Below are 24,818 nucleotides of genomic sequence, written 5' to 3'. Positions count from 1 at the left end.
ACCTGAGGACAAATCGGGGTGACTGACTACTCCTAGTTTTTACACCAAAAGTCCTATGTCTGGGGAAAGCCCCCATTCTTGGACAAACTATGTCCTCAGTCTCAGAGAGTCTGAGATGGTGGGTCAACGTAGTACAAATGAAAGTCTGTATACTTGCATTCAATAACTTTAAAAATATGAGTCAAGTTAATGAATTGCTAAATCAAATAGGTTCTATCTATCTACCTTGGAAAATACATGTTTATAATGACCTGGAAGGGTAGGTTTGAGGATCAAATTCTCCCTGATTCTTGGACTTCCATGCTGGAACATAGTGGTTTTGGTAGAGCTGGTTCCTGGTCATAGCCCCTGCCCTGTGCCTCCGATTGTATGGTGAGAGGTAGATGAGAGGCAAAGAGGGTGCATATGGACACCTCAGCTCACCTGCCCTTGCTCGGCCCTCACCCCTCTCCTGGGTCTTGGGTCAGAAGGTGCTCAGACTGATGGTGTGGCCACCTGTGGGCTGACAGATGCGGGGAAAAAGCTAGCTAGTCCTAGGAAGTGTGTGTGTGTGTGTGTGTGTGTGTGTGTGTGTGGTGTGTGGGGAAGGAAATCTGGGTCCTGGGTCCTGAAGTGAGGTCTAGAAGGCGAGTGTGGACTCTGGTGGACAGGTACCCTTGCAGGTGCAGACCTGTATATTGAGGGCACAGAGTGGGATCTTCTTAAGTAATGGATTACCGAGCAGTTCAAAGAATGACTTGCTCACTTGGGATTACATAACCTTTCCTTCAGTAGGGGTATGCAATAGTCACAGTGATAGGACACCCCTTGTTCCCAGGACTTTGCAAAGGGAAAGGATTTCTGCAGGTGGGTGGGTGCCCTGCATATGACATCACCAGGGCTACCACTGGGATTTTATGCTGCTTTATCCACCAAATTATCCCTCAAATTGCAAGGCAGCCTTCAAGGCCCTTCTCAGGAAGAGCATATCCACTACAAATAATTCTGACAATACATATTAACAAATTGTAACTCAAGAGTACTTTGAAGTGGTGTTGGAGGTACTGAAACTCAAAATACTATTGAAATATACTGGAATCGATGACTTTGCATGTATTGACGCAGGGCCAACTCATATGTGGCACTGGTTGTGCGCTGCACAATTTCGGTTCACATAGAGTACAGTCTAAATGGCGCCCCCTAGAGTTATACCAAGCATGGAATGCTCAGCAGTATGTAGCATCCCTGACTTGACGTGCACAGCAATCTACTTAGTGTTTCCCCTGCTAAACTACAGATTCTGTGAGTTGAACTGTGTTGAAATTCTGATTTGAATGTTAGGGCCGTGTTTATCTGATTCTTCATTTAGACAAACTTATGATCATTTCCTAGCGAATACACGAACAGAAAATTGGCTCAAGTTCCCCTTTATCTGAAAGGATACTTTTCTGCTAAGGGTTTAGAAATGAAATGAGACCTGAATAAGCTTTATAGTTTACAAGTAAGTACGTGAAGGCTAAAAGGAGAGGAAGTAGAATTGGAAATTTATTTCCTAATCACGTAAAGGTTGTATCAAGTTTTAATTTTATTTCCAAGTAGGCTTTCATGTAGAGACCCAGTTCGTTCTGATTGGAGAGTAAGGAACAGCTGGTTTTGTCACCAGTTCCTGTTGATGTAGATTTAAAAAAAAAATCAACATGTTTTTGCAAATTTTCACGGGAATATTTTAAAACTGAGTATTCCTATCGTCTTGGTGCCTAAAGAATCTCCGCCCCACCCCCAAATTAAGTGGCTGTGCTTTTGCATTTGTCCCTGACATAACAAACGTAACGTTTATTTGTGATCTCTTACACATAAATCATTTCAATAGAGAAAGTATATATATTTTTCTGTGTTATATTAAAGGCAAAGAAAAGGTTTATTTATTAAGCCTTGGCAACCCCCTCCCCCCCCCCCCAAAAAACACCAAGTAGAGAGCAAAACCGTGCATTAGTATCATTATTTCAGGCTGGTTAATAACATGTTTGTGAAAGCAAATAGACCTTCCAAAATACACTTTGCAAGTAACACCCAAACCACCAGAGTCTTTATCTTTTGTTGTTGAACATGGTGTGGAGATGGTCTGTCCCTGGAATGAAAAAAAGTACCAGAAATGCAGTTAAAATGGCCAATGGTATAATAGAAACGGTCATAACACATTGATCGCTGAAGTTTGTCCAGCTATAGTGATTTCTTTTCTTTTCTTGTTTTGAAGGGATGGGGGCTCTGGGGACTGGGGAGGGAAACAGCTAACAAGGAGCAAACCAAGAGTTTCAGGTTTTGTGTACTCATCCTATAAAACAACCTATTCAACTGTAAAATCCTCGATATATATTTAACCCATTTTAGTGGGTATACTTAGTATTAACTCTGAATGCATACTTACGAATCTTTGCTTTGTTTTGCCTTTTAGGTGCCAACCCAAATTATCCTGATGTAATTTATGAAGGTAGCTATCCTGTTGTCTTTATTTTGTATTTGTTTCAAAATGTTTGTCTGAGATGAAATGAATCAACTAAAAGAGGACCTTTAAGCTCAGTTAAATATACACTTCAAGCATTACATAGGCCACAATATTTCAAAAATCATTCAATATTGATGGCTGTTTTCCCTTGGTATTTACAGTGCTTGTAAATAGCATTTTCTCTCTCATGCTCTGTTCTTGGAAGTAGTGAATCCATTCCACTGTAACAGACATTTTGTTTCTATAATTGGGAACTAATTACCTGTTTAAAAGCCATGACTACCAAGAAAAGGGAGGTGTATCAGTTTCTGGCTCTGACAGTAAACCCAATTCAGAATTGTGTTTCTTGTATAATAAGGAAGTTTGGCTCACAAACAGGAACCTCAAAAGTAGGGCATGTTTTTAGGTTTGGTTAAATCAGCAGCTCAACCATGTCGTCAGGTACCCAAGTTTTTTCATCTTTACACTCCCCCTGCACACTGTGCCCACTTCGCGGAAGGCTGGTTTCCCTCATGGTTTTAAGATGATGCCGGCAGAGGGGCCGCTGTTGCTCGCATTGTTGGGAGAAATGGAAGAGCTTCTGAAAGCATTCCAGAAGAAAGGGACCTTTCCCAGAAATCTCCATCGGTCCTCCTTGAATCTGATTCACGACCCAGGGGGTCATGGTCCATTCTTGCCTCCATTACTGCTAAGAGGGAATGGTTAACCCTTGGCTAACTGGAGCCATCCCTGAAGTTTAGACCAGCTTCCTCAGAGAATGTCAGTGAAGCCTTGAATAAAATGGGGTTCTCTTAGGAATGCGGAAAGGGAGAATCCAGAAGGTAGACTGCATTAGCTTTTAGCTGGATGTCTCCTCTGTACTTTGCTATTTTAATGGGGTCCCAGGGATGTTTGACTAGGGGTGAAAAATCCATCTTTAACAGATTTCCAGACCTCCTTCATGACCAGGAGGCCTTGCCTTGTTTGGGGGAAGTGGCAAGCTCAATTTCAAGACTTGTCTCAAAATTTAAGACTGATTAAAAGTTACCTTGGTTAAAATGTCATTAAATATTCAATATTCGATTCTTTAGTTTTATGTACACATTGACATTTTGTTTTTATAAAGTGATTCTATATTTGTATGTTTGTTACGTGTGTGTATTTAACTTGAGCTAATTTTGATTAGGGAATCATATTATCTTTACCTGTTTTATGCATGTTAAACTGTATTTCCTTCAAGTTGTTGTTCAGATGATTTTGTGTATATGATTTGCATATTTTTGTTTTTATTCGTCCCCATTCAGTTTAAAGAAAGAGTATCTCAAATTGTATCACAGAGAGGTATATTTGAATTGTGATTTTACATTTTAAAATAATGTTTTGGACTCCTTTCCAGTAAGTTCAAGACTTTAAAAATGCTATCTTCCCATTGGCTTCCGGTCCCACTTTGGATCTTTGGGCCAAAAAATGTCATGATATCAAACTATAGAGACTTTAATGATTTGATTTTGTATGAGTGGCTCATTAGAATATAAAGAGGTCAAAAATTAGCAAATAGATGATATCTCTTAGTGTTTGGTAGAAATTAATGTTCTAGTCTATTTAAAATGAAAATGGTAATAGTAGTTTTGGAGTAAGACTGGAACAGCAAGCAGAAAATAAATGCTTTTTCTGTTACTTTTTTATTCACATTCAAAGGAACACTCGGCTCATCAAAATATAATTTAAATTTATTGCCCCAAGGCCAGCATGATAGTTCTCCCTAGGAAAGTGTGGCTGGGGCTGACTTAATGAGGTTGTTTGTGTAAGATGGAAATTGCAGTCACCAGATCTATTTAGAATAAAAATACCAAACGTTGATAAGCAACATTATTTGCAGTGTTTATCAAAAATTTTCTATGACTCTTTACATGTAATATTACTAATAAAAACTTTCACTACTTCCCCCCCACACACAAAGACACACACACAAACACAACACAACCAATTGTTTATTTCCATCCTGATCTGTGTAGACTAAAATTGATTCGGAAGATGGCAATGACATTTGAGACATGGTGATGTGAGAACATATTCTCACAATGCTAAACACTGTTGGTGCAGTTCCCTATCTATTAATTCTGAAACTGAAATGTGGACAGTTCACACCTTTTTTTTTTATTTAAAAAATTTTTTTAACATTTATTCATTTTTGAGAGATACAGAGACAGAGTGTAAGTGGGGGAGGGGCAGAGACAGAGGGAGACACAGAATCGGAAGCAGGCTTCAGGCTCTGAGCTGTCAGCACAGAGCCTGGTGCAGGGCTCAAACTCACGGACCACAAGATCATGACCTGAGCTGAAGTCAGACACGTAACCGACTCAGCCACCCAGGCGTCCCCAGTCAGACCTTTTCACAAAAGTTCTTACATGTACCCAAGTTCACGTCAATGCTCAGTCAGTCCGTAGCCCGACTTGAGTGGTTGCCTATTACCCAAATAAGGTGCATGTTCCCTGGAATCAGTGTTTGCTGATGTCAAGGCTGGTTCCTGTTGAGGTTCTGCCACCTTCTTGCCAGTTAACCTTAGACTGGTCATTTAACTGCTCAGATGACTTTCTTTGGCCATAAAGCTGACAGTTAGATTCCATATCTGAAGACCCCTCCAAATCAATAAATGTATGACTCTTTGATGATCGATTCCTTTTCATATTTATATTCTATGCTTCATCAAAAAAAGGGTATATTCTTACCTACAAAATAAAACCCTAAACCTGGTTTAGAATTTGACTGCCAAACCAGTGATGGAAAGATCTGGGTTGTGTAAAATGTGAGCATCATGCAATCCCAGCACTACAGTGGCTTTAACCCAAGAGCTGGGTCATGTTCCGTGCACCCCCCCCCCCCCCCCCCCCACCGACCCTATCCCCCAGCCGGCTGACAGTGGCTTGGAATCTTATGTTTATGATTTGTCTTGCTTCATTTTTCTGGGTCATACTGTGATCTCATGTTTGTTGGTAGCCTAGTGACAACTTCATGGTTCCTTCTCTTTCCCGTTTCTCCAATTTAAGATTATGGGACTGCAGCGAATGACATTGGGGACACCACGAACAGAAGTAACGAAATCCCTTCCACAGATGTGGCAGACAAAAGCGGTCGGGAACATCTTTCGGTGAGTGGCCATGAGTCGCTGTTTCTTAGATTGGCTCTGAGCACTTGAGATGCTTAAATGTTGGAGGGATGGAACTACTTCAGCACACGACATTTTCACTGCGCAGTGTGGATTGGGTGTTGACGTTTGGAAGAATTAAGAGAAGTGATAAACGTGCTAGATAGCCTCTGACTTCCTTGCTTCCCCTTTCATGTGCCACTATGGTTACTCGTGGTTCTTATTTTAAATGTCTGTCCTTTAAAAGATTATCACTTTCTAGTGAACTGGGCAGTGTCTCATTTAGGGACATGTGTCATTATTCCTGTCTCCCACACCGTCGCACCTGTCTTATCCAGTATTTTAATAAAAGTCTCATTGCCCACTAAATTTAAGGACTCTAGTAGGTTCCGGAAGCGACTGGCAGTGAGCAGATATAAAAATGTGAGTGAATATCAGGTCTGTGCTTCTGGAGTTTATACTTCAGTCGGAGCCCTGAGATGTGAATGAAATACCGGCACCTACAATTCAGGTAGAGCAGCAATGGGATGCGAGCAATGGAAATAGAGGGGCAGGCACTCGGCTCCTTCCCGCTGGGAGAGCCAGAGGTGTCTTTGTGGGGTAGGTGGCATTTTCCAGCTGTGCAGGATGGCGGGCATGTAGACCGACAGGAACCAAAGGGAAAGGGCATTTTGGGTGTGTGAACAAGAGTTCACAGCCCGGAAAATGGTTTTGACCGGAAGGTAAGGTGTGTGAAGCATAAAGGTGGCTGTCAGGGGCAAGGTTGGAGTGGAGGCTGTGCCAGGTCATGTGGTTCTAAAACACAGAGCCAGGGGATTAGATTGACTATGCAGGGAGGAGCCTGAAGGGGGCGCGCGTGAGCCCCAGGGCTCCTGTGGGGTTGATCTGTCAGCTGCTGAGACCCAACGCCAACAGCTTCCTTCATTTTTCTCCTCACTTGTCACGAGCACCCAGTCCCTTGTGCCGTGAGCTCCGCCTCCTTATAAACTCCAGAACCATTTGTATCTCCCACCTCCACTGCCACAGGCCCAGGCCAACCCCGTTGGGGTTGGCAAATTATGGCCCGTGGGCCAAGTCCAGCTCCCGACCTGCTTTTGTACCATCGGCAGGCTAAGAAGAGCTTTTACGTTTTTAAGTGGTTTGAAAACAAATGAATGATATTTCGTGACACATGAACATTGTCTGAAACTCATATGTCAATGTCCATAAATAAAGTTTTATTGGAACACAGTCATGCCCATTTACGTATTGTCCGTGGCTACTTTTGTGCTAGAGTGACGGCTAGAGTAGCCGCAGCAAAGACTGTGTGGTCTGCAAAGTGGGACATATTTAGTATCTGGCCCTTCAAGGAGGAAGTTTACCATGGTTGCTTGTTCCTGGATGACCTTCGTGGCCTTTACCCGTCCCTCCTCTCCCATCTTGTGATCTCCCGCCCTTTCTCCATACAGCAGCCTGAGTGACCTGTGAAGAGCACACATCAGATCACTTTTATTGTCATTCTCAGAGCCTTCCTAATGCAAGTGAAAGAAAAGAGGCCCTGCATATCTTGTCCGTGTCTGTGTCTCTGTCTTCACCTTCCATCCTGCCCTTGTTTTTACCACCTGTCTTTCTTAATGATCTTCCACATGCTCCATCCAGGCTTACTCTTGCCTCACACCCTTTACATTCGCTGTTCCCTCTCTAAGACACACACTTCCCCACAGTCATCCCATGGCTTTAGCTACCAGGCAGCCGCTGCCACGTTCCATTTTCTTCTGAGCAGTTGTCATTGTCTTTAATTTCCTTGTTTATTGTTTACTTGTTTAATGTCTTTTTTCCCTTCCCTAGATTCTCTAGTGACTTTCTAAGTCCAGGCAACCTGGTCAGTGTTTTTCACAGCTGTGTCCCTCGTCCCTCAAATAGTATCTGGCACCTAGGAGATAGTAAAAATTGTAGACTGATCAGAGTAATGGCAAACGCTGTGGAATGGGTTGCAGAACCGTGAGATTGGAGGCAGTGTGATTAGTGAGGGTCTGGAGTGGTAATAAAGAGATGTGATGTATGTTGAGACCAGGGCCCTGGTGGTGGGAGCTGGAGGCTCGTAACAGATGTATCTCAGCTGTGACTCAAAATATGCATATCTAGTAAGTACATGGAGACACACACACACACACACACACACACACACACATTTCCAGAGATGATGATATGCAATGCATTGAAATAGCAAGGAAAAATAAATCAGCTGCAGAATGTTTTCTGCTTCCTGCCTTGTGCAATCGCTTCAGTTTATTCTCATACCAAACCACTTAATGTTTCGTGGTTTGAGAAAGTTGTTTGTGTACATAAGGAATCCAAGGAGTGTGTGTTAGCCCCACAGGTATGTCTGTATCCCAGTTACCAAAAATTACGTGTCAACTTCAGTTTTCTCTTTTGAGACGAAAATGAGAAATTTAAGCCCTATTTGGCATATCTCAGTGATGGCTGAACTGTCCACAGTAGGGCCGCTGGAAGGCAAAATCAGTGAAAGTCATCTTTGTTGAAAGTTGGTACATCACAGGTCCACCTGAGGTCCCTGGAAATCTGTATGAGAGGTGCAAGAAAATGCTTTATAGACTTTAAAGAAAATGTAAAAATTAAATGTTGATTAAATGTTGATCAGGGACTGTTCAACAAAAGTCCCTGATCACAGGGAGGATTGTTAGATTAGGAGAGTTTCAGAGTCAGGGAACTGATAGAAAAGTTACAGGTGTTAGAGCATTTGGAAGACAGCCTCAGACACTCTCCTTTCTGGTGCAACAAGTGCTCCTCATGCACCTTGCTGGATTTTTTGAGTGGAATGACCCCTTGTTTTACGCTGAGAGATACCCTCAGATAAAAAGCAGCTAACCAACCAATCAACCAGCCAATCAACTAACCAACCAAACAACCAACCGACCAACCAGCCCGCAAACCAGCCAGCCAACCAAACAACTAACCAGCCAACTAAACAAACAAATACATTTACCCCTACTTGTCTCCCACGTAAAGACCACCCACATCCCAACATATGCATGGTACATGAAACTTCATCAAACAATTCATTGTTGGGGAAACAATTCTTCTCATTGTCATGGGATCCTTTGTTTATTAAAGGAGTCTTTGCATTTAGAGTTGCTTCAGTAGGTTTAAATAGTTGCTAGTAGATCACTAACTGATTCCCAGCAGTAGAACCCATTCCCATTTTCCAGGTTGACTTAAACACTCTGTAACAAAATAGAGGAGTCAGGGCAGGTACTATTATCCCCACGTACAAATGAAATGGAGGCTTGCGGAAGCGAAGCATCTGTTACCTCTCGTAGCTGGTAAAGGCAAAGTGCCCTATGAACATAGGGGCCAAGTCTTCTGCATGCCAGTCAAGTACTTTCCAAAGTGGGTCAGAGACTGTCTGTGGTTCCCCAGAGAGGTTGGGGGGGGGGGGCTTAGGGCAAGTCCCCTAACATCTGTCCATCCCCATTTCCTTATCTTTAAAATAGGATTTGAACTTGTTTTTGCAGTTATTCCCCTTCTAGCTGTAGAAGTTTGAAATTTAATAATAAGATAGAGAAACTTAGAGCTATAATACTATGAGCTCTTTCCCATGAAAATGATAGTTAGAAATAAAGATGAAAAACCCACCCCGGGGGCACCAGGTGGCTCAGTTGGTTGAGCATCTGACTTTGGCTCAGGCCGTGATCTCACAGTTCCTGAGTTTGAGCCCCTTGATGGGCTCGCTGCCGTCAGCAGCGGGAGCCCATCTTTGGATCCCCTGTTCCTTCTCTCTCTGCCCCTCCCCAGCTCGTGCTCTCTCAAAAATAAAATGAACATATAAAAAACACCCAAATCATTAGGTACGTTTGAGGGAAATAGTCTTAGTTAGAGCACGTTGATCCATAATTAAGCTTTTAGGAATCACAGCCGTTCTGTTTGTATGTAGGCTGCAGAGACAGAGTTAAGTCTGCACGCAGACACTCGCAGAGGTGTTCTGTGGGAGAGCCACTTACAACCGCAGTGCCAGAGGAGAGAATGCTCACACCTTTGTTCCATTCTGGCCAAGGCCTTGGCACGTGCCCTTTCCTGTGCCTTCTTTAACGCTGTCCCCATCTGACATCAGAGAAGGTGTCATGGGAGGATTAGCCATGTGTTTTGATTATCCTGCCTTCCCTCTCAGCCATGTGTTTTGGAGAAATAGTATAAAGAGTAAATCATGGATAAATCACAGGTTTTATGCTTGGACTGACTTCAATTCGAATCCCAAGCTTGGAAGATGTGATCTTGGGTGGCGTATTTAATTTTTTATAAACCTGTTTTATCATCATCATAACCAAATCAGTTTCTTATCTATTGTGGTGGACTCTGTTCCAAACCCGTTATCTGCATTAACTCACTACGGATTTAAAGAACCTGCTAGGTAGAGTGATTATATTCCCTGTTTCACACAAGAAGAGCGTGAGATGCTTAGAGATTAAGTAATCCTGAGGCCAAGCACCTAATAAGTGGTGAATCTAAATTTCAAACTCACGAGGAACTCCTATTCCTAATCTCTACTCTGTACTGCCTCTCACTCTGAGGTGTACATTAGTCAGCATAAGCTGTGCAGTAACAAAAATCCCCAAATCTTGGTGGCTTCAGACAGCAAACGTTCTTTTCTTGCTTCATTGTGTGTATTCACTGGGAGTTCTGTCAGCCTTGTCCTCATTCTAAGACTAGGTGGACAGGAAGCTACTTTTGGAAAGTTAGCATTTATGAAGGCCCAGAGAAAGAAGCAGTGAGAGCAGGGTTGTCGGCCTTGGCATTATGCCGTTATTATTATGGCTCTTTGTTGTGGGGGCTGTTAGGCATTATGGGATGTTTAGCAGCATCCCTGGTCTTGACCCACTAGGTGCTAGCAGCACCCTCCCCTACTTGTGATGATCCCAAATCGACAGATGTCCCCTGGGCGCAACATTATCCCTGGTTGAGAAGCACTGCCTCAGTCTAAGATCTCACAGTAGCAGTGGAATCCTCCACTGCCAGGGATGCAAGTCTTACCTCATTGGCCAGAACTGGTCACGTGTACCCACCTTACCATGAGGAAGCCAGGCAGTGAATCCTACAAAGAGAAACACAGGGAGAAACAGAAATGTTGGGTAAACAGCATCAGTGATTACCACTGATGGAGATAATAGTATCTTTCTTAAGGATTATTATGCAGATTCAATGCAACAAAGAAGCTTAAGCGTTTAGTTAAGTGTGGACCCCCAAGACAGGTCATATGTTTTTGTAAATAAAGTTTTATTGGCACCCAGGCATGCCCATTTGCTTACATGTTGTCTATGGGTGCTTTCACTGGATACCAGCACAGTTGAAAGGTTGCAAAAGAGACTCTCTGGCCCCCAAAGCCTAAAGCATTTACTGTCTGACCCTTTACAGCCAAAATTGGCCACTTCCTGGTTTAGAAAGTCACACTTTTCTTGGGAGCAGGACCTTGGGATGAGCAGCGGGAATGGAAGGAGATGCATCGTCCTGCTTCTATCTTGGTTTCTCAAATGTTAATATGTACTTCATTAACATTACACACTTGTGCCTCTGTGATCTCGCTTAGGGTGATGGCAGGATTCACGTAGATCTGCAGCTACTCTCTCTACTTGTATAATCTACATGCCAGAATCACGCTTTTGGGCTTAAAAAAACTTTGTATTGACCTCTACCCTACATGCACAAATGTGTGCAGATCATAAGTCTGCAACTTAATGAGCTTTCACAAATAAACTCACCGGCAGGGGCCCCTCCTGCTCCCTTCTGGGCCTAGCCACAGCTCCAGGGGACTCTGGCTCCTAAGAGCCACAACACCCAACTTAGGAAAAAAAACTCTGTTTGTTACGGACAACTTTCTGACATGCACAATGGTAGAGAGCATAGCAAAATGAACCCCACTGTATCTTTCATCGCTTCAGAAATAACAGTAGTTTGTCATTCAAATTTCATATACTTTCTCTTCTCTCTTCAGGTAAGGCAGATAGGAGGATAGGCAGATGGGGAGAGAGTAATGTATCTCTATGTCTCCATAATATCAATTACACTGATATTTTTATAAGCTTTAACTTATATTTTCTCATTTGTAAAGTAAGGATAGTAATAAGACCTACATATTCCATTGTAGGGTTGTTGAGGAATAAGGGAGTTGATAGACACAAGGTTCCTGGCAGGACAAGTAGCAAATATGAACTTGTCATCGTCATTATCACCATCATCTGGACGTAAGGAACCAATGAGCAAGGTCATAACGGCCCTCCCTTCCTTTCCTCTAGGTCTATGCTGTGGTGGTCATTGCGTCTGTGGTGGGATTTTGTCTGCTGGTGATGCTGTTTCTGCTGAAGTTGGCAAGACACTCCAAGTTTGGCATGAAAGGTAAGAAGGGTTGTGTTTATTTTATTTCTTATGTGGAATCATTTTTTGGCTTATGACTAATGCTAATTACCACTAAAGATAGAAGCAGCTAGATTTACGATGACTAGGTTTTAAGGCTGAAAAAATAGCAACGAGGATATGATACTACAAATCAAGGCAGAGCAAAATAATGTTGATTACCCAGCAGTACCCACTTTGCAATGAGGACAGTTGTCCCAGAAGACACAGAACTGGTTTCCTGAGTATCAAGTGACTAATAATGACATAGGCGAATAGTGCCTGAGTTTTCCTTTGGCTTCAGAAAGGCAGGCGAGGCTTGGTGGCCGTAGGCCAGTTACGGACATGTATTTTGTGCAGAAAGGTCCTTCCTGCTCTACAGTTGACTTCTAGACCTTCTGTGGAATGCTTTTTGCTTTTTGCATTCTGTGGAATGCATTCTGTGGAATGCAGCAGTTGTCGCTGCTGCTTTTATAAAGTCTCATCTTCTGAGATTTGAACTGTGTTGGGAAGCAAAATCCGAACAACCTGTGGCTGTACTCTGAAGCTTTGTGAATGAGGTTTGTTTGGTTTTTTTTTTTAATGGAAAGATTCCTAGCGCTCGATTAAAAAATCCGTGGCTGTGTTGCCGAAGAATAGACCATGGGTCTCTATCAGAGGATTGAACATTCATTTTAGGGGAAAAATTTGTTAAAATGTTCTTTTACTATAAGTAGCCAAGAGTTTTAGTGATTGAAAAGCATTTGCTCTGAAGTTTAAACTTATGTATGGACTAACATGTTATTGTTGAATTTTGGGTGGTCTCTCATAAATGGCCACTAGCTTGGGAAAGCTGTGAAGGTTTAGTGGTGGCTTAGTTTTGTTGGAGACAATGTGGCGGGTTTTCTTGATCTGTATGGTTCATTACAATTACTATTCGTGTTCCTTACTTATTTGGAAGTGATGTTTCTGTAGCAGCAGGCCATCCAGCATATACCTGGCTCTGGGGTGGAGTGGATCCATTTCTGACGTTCTGTCCTCTCCCTCTGTTGGTGTCCCTGATCAAAATCCCTAAAGCTGAAATGAACAGGGAGGAGTGGTGGTAAATTGGGCCTTGAAAAGCCCCCAAATCTCCTTGTGACATTCCTTGACCTGCTGATTTCTTGACATTTCTTTTGGAGAAGGAAAAGATCTCTCATTCTCCAATTATAAATAAGGCCTGGAAGAGAGACCATACTATGGTGATTTTAATTAGTCCTGTAATGGTGGTTTACAAATTTGACTTTTTTTTTTTTTTAAGTATTTGTGGTTTAAAAAAAATTATTTATTTTGAGAGAGAGAGAGAGAGAGAGAGCGAGGACGTGCACTCACAGGCACAAGCACCGGTGGGTGCAGGGAGAGAGAGAGAATCCTGAACTCAGGAACCCGGAGATCATGACCTGAGCTGAGATCAAGAGTCAGGCGCTTAACCAACTGAGCCACCCAGGTGCTCCTACACACTTGACTTTGTATCCACAAGTCCTAGAAGGCTTGTGAAAACACAGATTTCTGGGCCACCCCGAGAGTTTCTGATTTAATAGGTCTGAGGTGGGCCTGAAACCTGGCATTTCTAACAGTTTCCATGGGATGCCGGTACTGCTGTGGCACCAGCATTCCTGGGGAATCACCGTTCTATGAGATCAACGTGGGCTAGCACCTTCTGTGGGACAAGATGGGGGAGGGGCATTGCTTCGCAGACCTTTCTGGGTCCCTGTGTTCAGTTGGCACCTAGGTCCAGGCTAGGCTGCTGTTCTCTGCATTGCAGCCAGCCACTGTGGCATTTTGTTTTCCTCATTCTGATCAGGTGCTCTGTTTCCTTAGAGGCATTTGGAGTGGATGTCTCCAAGCAGGGATTTTACTGGAGAGAGTCAGATACGAGCACCATACTTCCCACATCTTGAGGTTTTAGTTTGAGATCTTTCATCTCATGGGCTCTTCAGAGAGAAAATTTGTCTAGGTTCTACAGGGAGCCGCACAAAAGCTTTGGAAACCCTAGGGACAGTATTCAGGAGGCACCCCATCCCAGCTCTGTGTGAAGGAAAACAACTGACACAATGATCTGTAAACATTCACATACTCTGAGGTGCAGTGATGGAGAGAGTAAAGGGTAGACATTTGTTTCAGAGAAGATTATATTTCATATAGAGACTCCAGAACAAAGACTGAAACAGTATTTTTATTTGGATAATTCGGGATGATTACTGCGAAAGCACCTACATTTCCCGAACATGTATAACCTAAGGGTATCCTTAATGAATTGTAAGAAAGATCTTGCTGAACCTTGTCCCAGAGCCAGTAAATGACTTCCTTCAGGCAGTAGCTGCGATGTCGTATGTTTCACTCCCTTATTTCCGAACATAAATAAAATTGTTTTAAAGAAAAGTGTCTTGGAGACTCATGGTCTTATTTAGAATAGCTTCTTTTTCTATTTTTAACCTCACATCTATCTGTGCCATGGTTTGAACACAAAGGGCCTGAGCTGAAGTTATTGTTTTACTAGTCAGATTCTGAGTTGATAATTTTGGGGGGTCTAGAAGGGAAGATGAGGGCCAATGAAGCTGCATGAAAAGTGGTATTTAAACATTAATAGAAGTTAATGTACTTTAAATGCTATGAGTGCTGGGATCACTGCTGAAAAATCGTGTGCCTTAAAAAGGGAAGAATGGAAAACCACAATCATACCTCCTGAAATAACCAGGAAACGTGTGAGTGGTGATTCCTCAGTAACGATGATGTGAAATGTGCATAGCCTAGGCCAGAACCAATGCCTTCGTTCTGTGTGATGTGCAAATGAGCTATTCCAAATGTAATTCTTGCCCTCATAAGCACCTTCGGGGGATTCTACCTCCGTTCCCATTCCCTCGTCCTGGAGACAGATTGAGAGAGCAGGGTGGCAGCCCACCCACCCACCCACCAGGCATTTAAGGCCTCTTGCCCATCCCGGCATCGCAGACTTCAGGCTCCAGTGTCGACCGTTCCAATCACAGTAGCAGCCTCAGGATCATAAACCATACTTTAAGCCTGTTGATTGGAAGGGCCTGGGGTAACCAGAAACCTCTTTAAATCACAATGCAGCAGAATACAGGGAAACCCAAGCTCTGGATTGACCTGAGGACCCAAGCGTTATTGATGGCATTGCTTCCATGGGAAGGTGATCTCTAAATAACAAACCTAGGAGTTCAATCTAGATTTTAGAATATAACCAGTGAGTGGTGGCATGTTCTCCGGAGGTGGGTTTATGTGACTGGAAGCTTCCTAGGGTTAATTCTCTGTTCTGTCCATTCACTGCAACCAAAGGCTGATGGTGGCTGTCTTGCCCATGGAGTCCTAACTGTGAGCTCTACACGGCTTGTAGTGAGTGGTCTTGTCCATCATCCAGATTGGCACTCAATAAGTATTAATTGACTGAATGAATGATCACAGAGAATTGTTAACTTCATTCACTTTAGTTTAGTATTTGGAAAACAGTTAATATTTGGAGGATCGCTCATATGTGAATGGTTAAAGAGAAATTTCAGAGCTTTTCTGAGTTTTTAAGGGGTCAAAGTCCCTCCCTCCCCACCCCCTCCTTTACTTGATGGTTCCAGATAAGTAATGGCCCCAAACAGGAGGTTACTTTGCTAGGTTTTCTCTTAGGATTTGTGGGTTTTCACACACTGTTTTATTTAAGTTTATTTATTTTGAGAGAGAGAGCAAGAGAGTGAGCAGGGGAGGAGCAGAGAGAGAGGCAGAGACAATCCCAAGCAGGTTACCTGCTGTCAGCACAGAGCCCTATGTGGGGCTCAAACTCACGAACTGTGAGATCATGACCTGAGCCGAAATCAAGAGTCAGACGCTTAATTGACTGAGCCACCCAGGTGCCCCTTCACACTCTGTGTTAAACAATTATTGTTGTTTAAGTGTGGAGGGTTCACTATGGCTTTCCATTTTGCACACGAGCTTCTTCAATTTCTGCCTCTCTGCTTTTGAATGTATGGCCTTAGAATATGTGTCTTTGTCTAGCTTTGAAGCTGGCAGAAGGGCCTCACAGTGAGTGGCTCCTGTCTTGGCACTAACCTAGGATTTATCTTTCGTTAATGCTGAATATATTTGAAGCTTCTTATTGCCAGTGTGCAATAGACTACTGGCCCTTTGTCAATAAAAATGTCAGGAAGTAGAATTTACCCCAGTGTGTTTTTCTGTGCTCATTTTTATGTCTTTACACCATCCGATTGCTTTTTGGTTGAATAACTGGTTCGCATATTCACAGAAGCCCTGAATAAAGGTCTCTGTGAGTGCTTGGTCATCTGCATAGGGATTATTTATACATGCGCTTAACATGGATCTACGTCTATGTCTGTATCCATACCCTTACACATAGATGCATGATTTTATCCCTTTTTTCTTGAGGATCCTCTGACTTATTTTAATTTCAGTTTCCACTGAAACAGGGCTCCAGGACTTTTCCAGAGCCCCCGTGTTGCCAAAGGAACAGGCAACCAGGCCTCCGGGTGCTCTTACCCGGAGCGTGTTGTAACCAGGTCTCGTGCTCAGTTCTCACATTGCTTCCTGGCTCCCTTTCTTCACTGAAGATGTGGAAAGCGTGCAGGATGGGGAAATGCAAGCATCAGGGGGCACAAGGGCTGCCAGGCTTTCCAAGAGCATCCACTTTGGATGCCCGGCCTGGTGGCATGGATGGTGTGCAGGCCTGGAAAAAATAGGAGAGAGCCAGAAGGGTGGAGGGGACGTGGCATTTGCCACCCTGGCGGGGGAGTCGTGACCATCAACTTTGTGTTCCTCGCATTTTCTGAAGGGAATCCACACAGCTATTTATTTCCTGAGTACCAGTACTTCCTCCTTCTAGAGTAAATATATCCAAGTGAGCCGAAGAGATCCCACGGGAGGAAAATGGAAGAGGAAGCCCTTTCTCTCCTTCCGTGTTGACAGCCTGCAGATTTTGTCTGCAGACTCCTGTCCTTGCACGTAAACCGCTGATGTGCCCTCATTCCTGCTATGTGAGCTGCAGATCTTTTCCAGTCCGCAGTTGACCAAAACGCTGCACTCCGTGCGAGTGCAGTGCCGGCCTCTCTTCACTTCAGCTTCAAGGTCCATGGCTTGGCTTTCCTCTTTTTTTTTTTTTTTACATTTACTTATTTTTGAGAAACAGAGTGAGACAAAGCGTGAGTGGGGGAGGGGCAGAGAGAGAAGGAGACACAGAATCTGAAGCAGGCGCCAGGCTCTGAGCAAGCAGTCAGCACAGAGCCCAATGTGGGGCTTGAACCCACAAACTGTGAGATCATGACCTGAGCCCAAGTCGGGCGCTCAACTGACTGAGCCACCCAGGCGCCCCGGCTTTCCTCTTATACATGATCTTCTAAAGGTCTTTCAACAGCAGCCCCAAATTGGGTTATTTAAAAATAGTCATAAACATATAGTGGGACTGAAGCTAGAGAAGGTGAAGGTTAAAGCCTTTTCTGTGAACTGAAAGCAATTCTGTAAAGTTGAGGAGGTTGACTAACAGATATTTGGATCAACTTTTTAAAAGAAGGAAAAATGTGTTCGCAAGCCAGAAGCGCAGTTGTAGAAACATCTGGAAGGACAAACTGTTTTCCATATGCACCCCCACTGTTTTTTTTTTAAACACAAATAGCTTTAAAAAATTATAACAGTAACACACGAATGCATTCTTGTTTTTCACAGTTTCCAGCAGTTTGGCAATATGTGCAGCCAAAAGTGGGATTGCACTTGACCCTCCTCTCTTACTCCCCTTTCCACTGCGAGGGAGAACTTTCTTTAACCATCCAGAATGCATATGTTATGTAAATAATGAAATCCGTGGCTTCACTTAGTAGGCAGATAATCAAACAGACTCATGTTTGGTTGCAATAAAGAAACTTTAATCCCAAACCAAGGCTGCAACTGTTTTAAGGTAGCATTTTGCCTTGTGGATCTTTCTGTATCAGTTCCTGGGGATCTCATGCATTCTGTTTCAGTCTTTCTGAGTAGTCTGCTGCCAGGTTCCTTGGGTCTGAAACCTGCCTCTGCCAGGTGTAAGCTGTGTGACTTTAAACAACTTTCTCATCCTCCCTGGCCTCAGTATCTCCATCTGGAATGGGGCAATAATTGTGGGGCACTCTCCCACCTCATAGGGTCGTTGTGAGACACCCTGAGTGTATGTATATTTGCACTCAGGAAAGTTCCTGGCATGTAGTAATTGTTACGATTATTATTACTGACCAATTGTGACTTATTGTCTCTTTTTTTTTAAGTTTATTTATTTTGAGAGAGAGTGAGGGAGAGAGCGGGCGGGGCAGAGAGAGAGGGAGAGAGTGAGAATCCCAAGCAGGCTCCGTGCTGTCAGCACAGAGCCTGATACACGGCACTATCTCACGAACCATGAGATCATGACTGGAGCCGAAATCAAGACCAGATGCTTAACCGACTGAGCCATCCAGGTGCCCCTATTGTCTCCTTTTAATGTTTATGTTGTTATGTTTTAAAGTTTATATTTATGCCACGTTTTCAGCAAAGTATTTCAAATAATGCCTTACATATAAAGATTGATACTTGGAGTGGATTGCTGAGAGAAAAGTTGTGCATATTTTGTATGTTGATAGATTATCTTGCATAAATGCTTTGTCAGTCTATACTCTCACCAGTAGTAGGTGAGGGTATCCTTTGTTTATACTTTCATCTGTATCAGATATTATCAATCTTTTATATTTTTGCCAATTCAGTTAAAGTGATAGTGTGATGAATAACAAGGTAAAACATCGTCATCAGTGACCAATGAGAAGGAATGTTTATTTTGCTGGTTGATTTGCTGACTTACTTTATACATTATATACATTCATCTTTTATTGGTTATATAGATTGCTCTAATGCTTTTGTAGGCTTTACCTTTTTTAAAGAGTGTCTTTTGGTAGGGGCACCTGGGTGGTCAGTCAGTTAAGCATCTGATTTTGGCTCAGGTCACGATCTCACGGTTCATGAGTTTGAGCCTTGCATCAGGCTCTGTGCTCACAGCGCAGAACCTGCTTGGGATCCTCTCTTTCTCTCTCTGCCCCTCCCCTGCTCATTCTCTCTCTCCCTCAAAGAATAATACATAAACATTAAAAAAAAATAGCATCTATTGGTAAACAAAAGATTTATTTACCTTTTTATAGAAGCAAACGTGCCCATCTTTTTCATCTAAGCTTTACTTCTTCTTACTTAGGAAGGCTTCTCCTCTCTAAGGTTGTAAACATACTTCTTAATATTTCTTTCATTAGTTTCACTCTGTGTGTGTGTGTGTGTGTGTGTGTGTGTGTGTGTGTGTGTTAACTTAGCATTTTAATCTTTTTGAATTTTTTTTTCAACTTAGTGTAAAGTGCTTTGTTTTTCCCCCTCCAGAGATAGATAAAGATATTTGCACAAATTTTCGTGTGACATTTTCAGAGAGACCAAGAATATTATTTTAACTTTCTGGAATCAGAAAACCCCTAATAAAACAAAAAAGAGACTTTGGAAAACGTAGCATTTAACTCTTTTGGAAAGTAAGTAATGAGCTTTGTTGATTCTCATTTATGGGAGTGTAAGCCTCACCAAGTAGTATCAGAGAATGTAGGTTTTCACAGGAACTTTTTTTTTTTACTGCCCTCCTCCCTGCTTCAGATTGAACTCAAAGTATATTGTCATGGCCTCTTAGTAGAGAATTGTAATAAAAGTTTCAGATATCCACGAAAAGACATGCAGTGGAAAGAGTTGTGGGTAATTTGACAGATTGCAAATTTATTGGAAAAAGGGGATTAGCTCAAGTGTTCCTTTTCTGTCATTTGGAGCGTGTTATACAAAACTTTTCCCCATACATTTGTGAGGTGAAAATCTGCTCTCCAATCTCTCTTCCATCTTTTAAGGCCGACATTTGGGTTATGTCTCTGTGAGGACAGAACATGCTTATTCTTTGCAGCAGACTGATCATGGGTGTAGAACTTTCAGGAAATGGCTCCACTGGGAAACAGGAAGCACCAGCTTTTCTCCCCTTAGCCTTGCAAGTGCCCTGTCCTCGGACTTTTTAAATGACCTGCCTTACTTGGGCAATGCACCCCCCCCCCCCACCCCGCCCCAGCCCAGTGTGGTTCAGGGGACGGCCCATGCCTTCCTGAAGTGTTTAAAGTGCACAGGTATCATTTAGGGACCTTCCACACTCCTAGTGTTTCGCTAAAAGATGAAGGATCCCTTAAGAAATTAGGTTTTGCAGTTAAAAGTCAGGAAAAATCATTCCCCTTTCTTTGGTTTTGGCAAACCCTGCGGCGAGCCCACTTTGACCTCCTCACAGAGGTCATGGCATACTTTCCAAAGGACTTTCCAGATCAGCACGTCTGGGGTGTTCTTCTCCACTCCATTCCCATTTCTCTCCTTTTAACCTTTTTTTTCCCCGCCTTTCATTTTGCTCTTCCCGTCTCCGTGCTCCCTGATTTTACATTCTTCCCCTCTCTTTTGGTTTTCTTCCTCTTCGTTCCTAGCATCTGCTTCTGGTGGACAAGCTTTTCAGAATGTACGAAGAGGACAGATAATAGCTTGGCTTAAATTCTAACATATGCTTCGATTTTATCTTCCTTTCTTTTGGGCAAAGAGACTGAATGACTCTGGGAATAAATTTAGCTCTAAATCAGCAGAATTGTCCCGTGGCACTTTGGAAAACAGTCTGTTCGAATTCTGCACATCCTTCATGTTTGTAACTTGCCAACTCTTCAGTCTTCAAACCTAGGAGCATAGAGGAATATACTATTAGAGACTCATGAATCAGACAGGCTTGGGTTCAAATCCCAGCTCTCCTACCTGCTATCCATAACTTGGGAGGAATTTTTTAAACTCTAAATCTTAGATTCCTCTTTGGTAAAATGAGGAAATAATACCATCTCTCAGCTGATTATAAGAATTAAATTAGTGCTTAGTTTAGTGGCTGGCTCACTGAACTAATTCCATAAAAGGTAGTTATTTTTCAGACTTATGTTATAGTAGTAATACATCATTAAGGAAAAGATCATGGGGAGAGTCCCGTCTGAGTTTATATTGAGTCTGAATTGCAGAAAAATGTGCCATGTGTATACAGGGTATATTAGTGTTTTCAAGCTTATTTATTAGTTGAATTTATAGAAAAAAATGTAATTATAATGTGTAGTTTATGGACATGCATTATGAATGTAAAGCTGCTGAAACATGTTTGTGTTAAACCCTTCATTCTTTAAAGGCACTAGGTTTGAATTATTGAAAATTCTTAATTTTATTGTCCGTTGAATGATTCACCTGTTAAAATTGTTTTGAGTTTTTAAGAAGTCTCTTTTATTCATTGATAGATTGGATATGTACGTTTTACTGGGTTTTTGGGGGGAGGGCGGGGGAGAGGCACTTACCATAGGGAAGGGGCAGGAAGGGAAGTTAGGGGTGGGGTGGGGTAGAAACCCCCTCTCCTCAGAGCTCATGGAGCCTCCTGTTCAAATGTGCTTCCCTGCTTCCCTCTTGCATGGAGATTACAGCTGGGAAAGTGATTTCTTTTAACAAAACTAGGCTCTAATATATTTTTTAAGACTTTATTTTTAAGCAAGCTTTACACTCAATGTGGGGCTCAAACTCACAAGTCTGAGATGAAGAATCACGTGTTCTTCCAACTGAGCCAGCCAGGTGCCCCCAAAGTAGCCTTTAACTTTTGATATATTTACAGCCTGCTAGAGATGAAAAGAGGGATATTGGAGAATATAAATTCTTCCTTACACTGTCGATTTTCATCCATGTTATTATATCCATAGACCAAGACGCTGCATTTCCTGCGAGAGAAGCCAAGGCTTGAGCAGGCAGATGGCAGTGGGAGATCGTGGTTTTCGTCAAGGCATCAGCAAAAGTAGAAGTCACTGGCTTCTTCTGTGATTGTCCGGAAGCTTTAGAGGTCCGAGGATAGAGAGAATGAGAGGGAGGGAAGAAGGGACGAAGGAGGAGAGAGAGAGAGGGGGGGGGGGGGAGAGAGAGATCTTCATTCTGTTAGTACTGAGTCATTAGTACTAAGTTGTTAGTACTAAGAAGCTAATACCCAGAATTGAAAGCAGACGTGTCTTCTCCAGCCTGAGTAGTGACCGTGGAAGGCAAGAAGGGAGCGTGAGTTCAAGAGCAGGGGTGGTGTGGGAGCAGAGAATGTTGGGAATGAGGTGGTGTTCCTATTTACAGTCATAGTTGTCCATGTTAGTAGTCCTGGAGAGACCTGAGGAGAGTCAATCACCCAACTGAGCCTTTCCCACACTTCCTTCCTAGATCATCCCTGAAAGGAAATTGGGTGAAGACCAGAAATAACAGTACAGGAATGAAAGGCATCTGAGGGTCCCCTCCAGGTTCAATGTCTACCATCCTGTTACAAAACCAGCGAAAACAATCACACACTCACTAGAAGAGTCTGCCGTGTACTTCTGGTGATATCTTTTATTATTTTGGTGCACAGTGAGCTATTGAGATAGTCTTTTTTTTCCCTCCACGGTGGAACCACGGTCTCCTTCTTATGATGCCTGTCTGGCAATCTCAGACAATTATGGGCAAGCACAGAAAATTCTGTTTGTTCCGCCAAGTCAGGGTCTCTCACACTGGTCTCTCCTCTCCATTTCCTCAGGTTGCATTTCAGTTTCTGGACAATGGTGCAGATTATGTGGGATCTGTGCCTGGACACACGATGGTCTCCCTAATTTATTACTCTCATGCCATTATGGGCTTGGGATTGCTCTTGCTTCCTAGCCACCTTTGTAGGTCTTCCCAGAAAGGTGGACTCAGGCTTTTTCAATTTTTTTTTTTTTACATTTATTTGTTTAGTTTGAGAGAGAGAGTGTACGTGCACGAGAGTGGGGGAGGGGAAGAGAGAGAGAGGGAGAGAGGGAATCCCAAGCAGGCTCTGCACTGTCAGCACAGATGCAAGTTCATGTGAACCCATGAACCGTGAGATCATGATCTGAACTGAAACCAAGAACTGGATGCTAACTGACTGAGCCACCCAGGCGCTCACAGTCTTCTTCATGTGTTTTTTATTATTTTTTAGTCTTTATTTTTGAGAGAGAGAGAGAGACAGAGCATGAGCAGGGGAGGGGCAGAGAGAGGGAGACACAGAATCCAAAGCAGGCTCCAGGCTCTGAGCCAATAGCACAGAGCCCCGATGCAGGGCTTGAACGCACAGACTGCGAGATCATGACCAAACTGGTCGGACGCTCAACCGACTGAGCCACCCAGGCGCCCGGCTTCCTTGCAGTTTGAATCTGCAACCCCAATTAGAGGTGCTATGGATCCCCAACCGCCAATACTTTACTAGGCTCCTCTTAGCTGCAGCTAACTTGCTGGCCTCCTCTCTGACACTCTTCTTCCTATGGGGACAGAAAGAATAAGAAGAGTGTTCTTCCTGATTCATCTTCTTCCAACTAATTTTTGCCATTTATGTAGATCTCTCCAACTTTTTATGATGAAATTTTCAACAAGAAGAAAATTGGAAAGAATATTACAGAGAACATCTGTATACTCAACACCAAGGTTCAACCTCCGTTTAACGTTCTGCTGTTTGAAAATAAGGCGCCCATATCAGGTCACTTCACACCTAAACTCTCCAGCACATGTCTCTGAAAGCTAAGGACACAGTAGCTCCTAAAAGCACGACCCTGATACCAGTATCACTGCACCCAAGAAAGTTAGAACAGCTTTGTAATAACAGATAATACCTCGTCCATCTTCAGATTCCCCCCCCCCCCCCCCCCCCCCGCCTCCGCTATTCAACAGTGCCTTTTACAGCTTCTATTTCAAACGGAAATCAACCGAGAGCTCGTGCACTGCATTTGGTGATTGTGCTGTTGTGGTGCCTTCAGTCTAGAAGGCTCCCTCCATGTTTTTTTTCCTCCTGACATTGACATTTTGAGGGGACCAGCCAGGTGTCCTGCATTCTGGCAATATAGCTGATGATTTTTTTCTGGTGGGATTCTTTAATCTGTCATTTATTCCCTGTATTTCCTTGAATTGGAACTTATTTCTAAAGGCTCGATTAGGTTTAAGTGAAATGTTTTTGGGAAGATGGCCATCACAGAGATGCTGTGCACTTTATGTTGCATCTCATTTGGAAGCACATAATGTCAGGTTGTCACGCTATTAGTGTCAGTTGGAGTAATTTTCAAAGAAGGTGACCACCACATCTCTTCCTTGTAAATTTAAGTTTTTCTTTGCAACTGGTAAGGAATTTGTGGAGTGATAGTGATAGTTCGGCATCTAGCAAATATCCTCTTCCCCCAAAACTTGAACCTACTGGCTCAGTATCTAGCTCTGATCCTTTCCTGAAATTTTTACTTAATTTCTAAGGGTTGCAGAATGGTGTTTTTTTAAAGTCAGTCTTTCCTTATACATACTGCCTTCCATTGGAGGACAAAAAAAAAAGAGAAGTCTGGCCTTGACCAGGATTTCAGCTTTTTCATTTTAGTTCTACCTGGATAACCCTTCCTTGAGGCACTGGATGTTTTGTATCTGGCTGCCCACATTGGTATGGGTCATAGGATTATAGAAAAGATAGTCACAGTATAACTGTGTCAAAAATATTATTTTATTTCATAAAATATTATTTTCTGTTTCACAAAGACATTGAGCAAAGATATTATGGGAATTGTTCTATTTTTCTTTATCACAATGATTAAATATTAGTAACATTAATTGCTTTAGGATTCCCTCTTGCATCTTTGTGGTGATTGGTAGAATAAAGACAGAGAACTGGCAGCGGGCTTACGAATCATCCGAAGCCTTTGTTACAGAGGTGAGGACGTTGGGCCCAGAGAGCTTAAGCCACTTGGC

General features: G+C 42.8%; 1 protein-coding gene across 6 annotated transcripts in view; it reads left to right on the top strand.

Moving 5' to 3' along the window:
- The window catches only part of NTRK2 (neurotrophic receptor tyrosine kinase 2), a 336,633-nt gene that overhangs the window by 62,709 nt on the left and 249,106 nt on the right, over positions 1-24,818 (top strand). For all 6 annotated transcript variants that reach the window (XM_015076264.3, XM_053205197.1, XM_053205198.1 and 3 more), the window contains 3 exons: positions 2,432-2,467; positions 5,509-5,609; positions 11,894-11,993. In XM_015076264.3, the coding sequence (XP_014931750.2) occupies positions 2,432-2,467; positions 5,509-5,609; positions 11,894-11,993 (237 nt within the window). The remainder of the gene's footprint in view (positions 1-2,431; positions 2,468-5,508; positions 5,610-11,893; positions 11,994-24,818) is intronic.

Source organism: Acinonyx jubatus, chromosome D4 (genome assembly GCF_027475565.1).
Source record: "Acinonyx jubatus isolate Ajub_Pintada_27869175 chromosome D4, VMU_Ajub_asm_v1.0, whole genome shotgun sequence".
In the NCBI taxonomy this organism is placed as follows: Eukaryota; Metazoa; Chordata; class Mammalia; order Carnivora; family Felidae; genus Acinonyx; species Acinonyx jubatus.
This window is presented reverse-complemented; position numbering and strand designations above follow the sequence as displayed.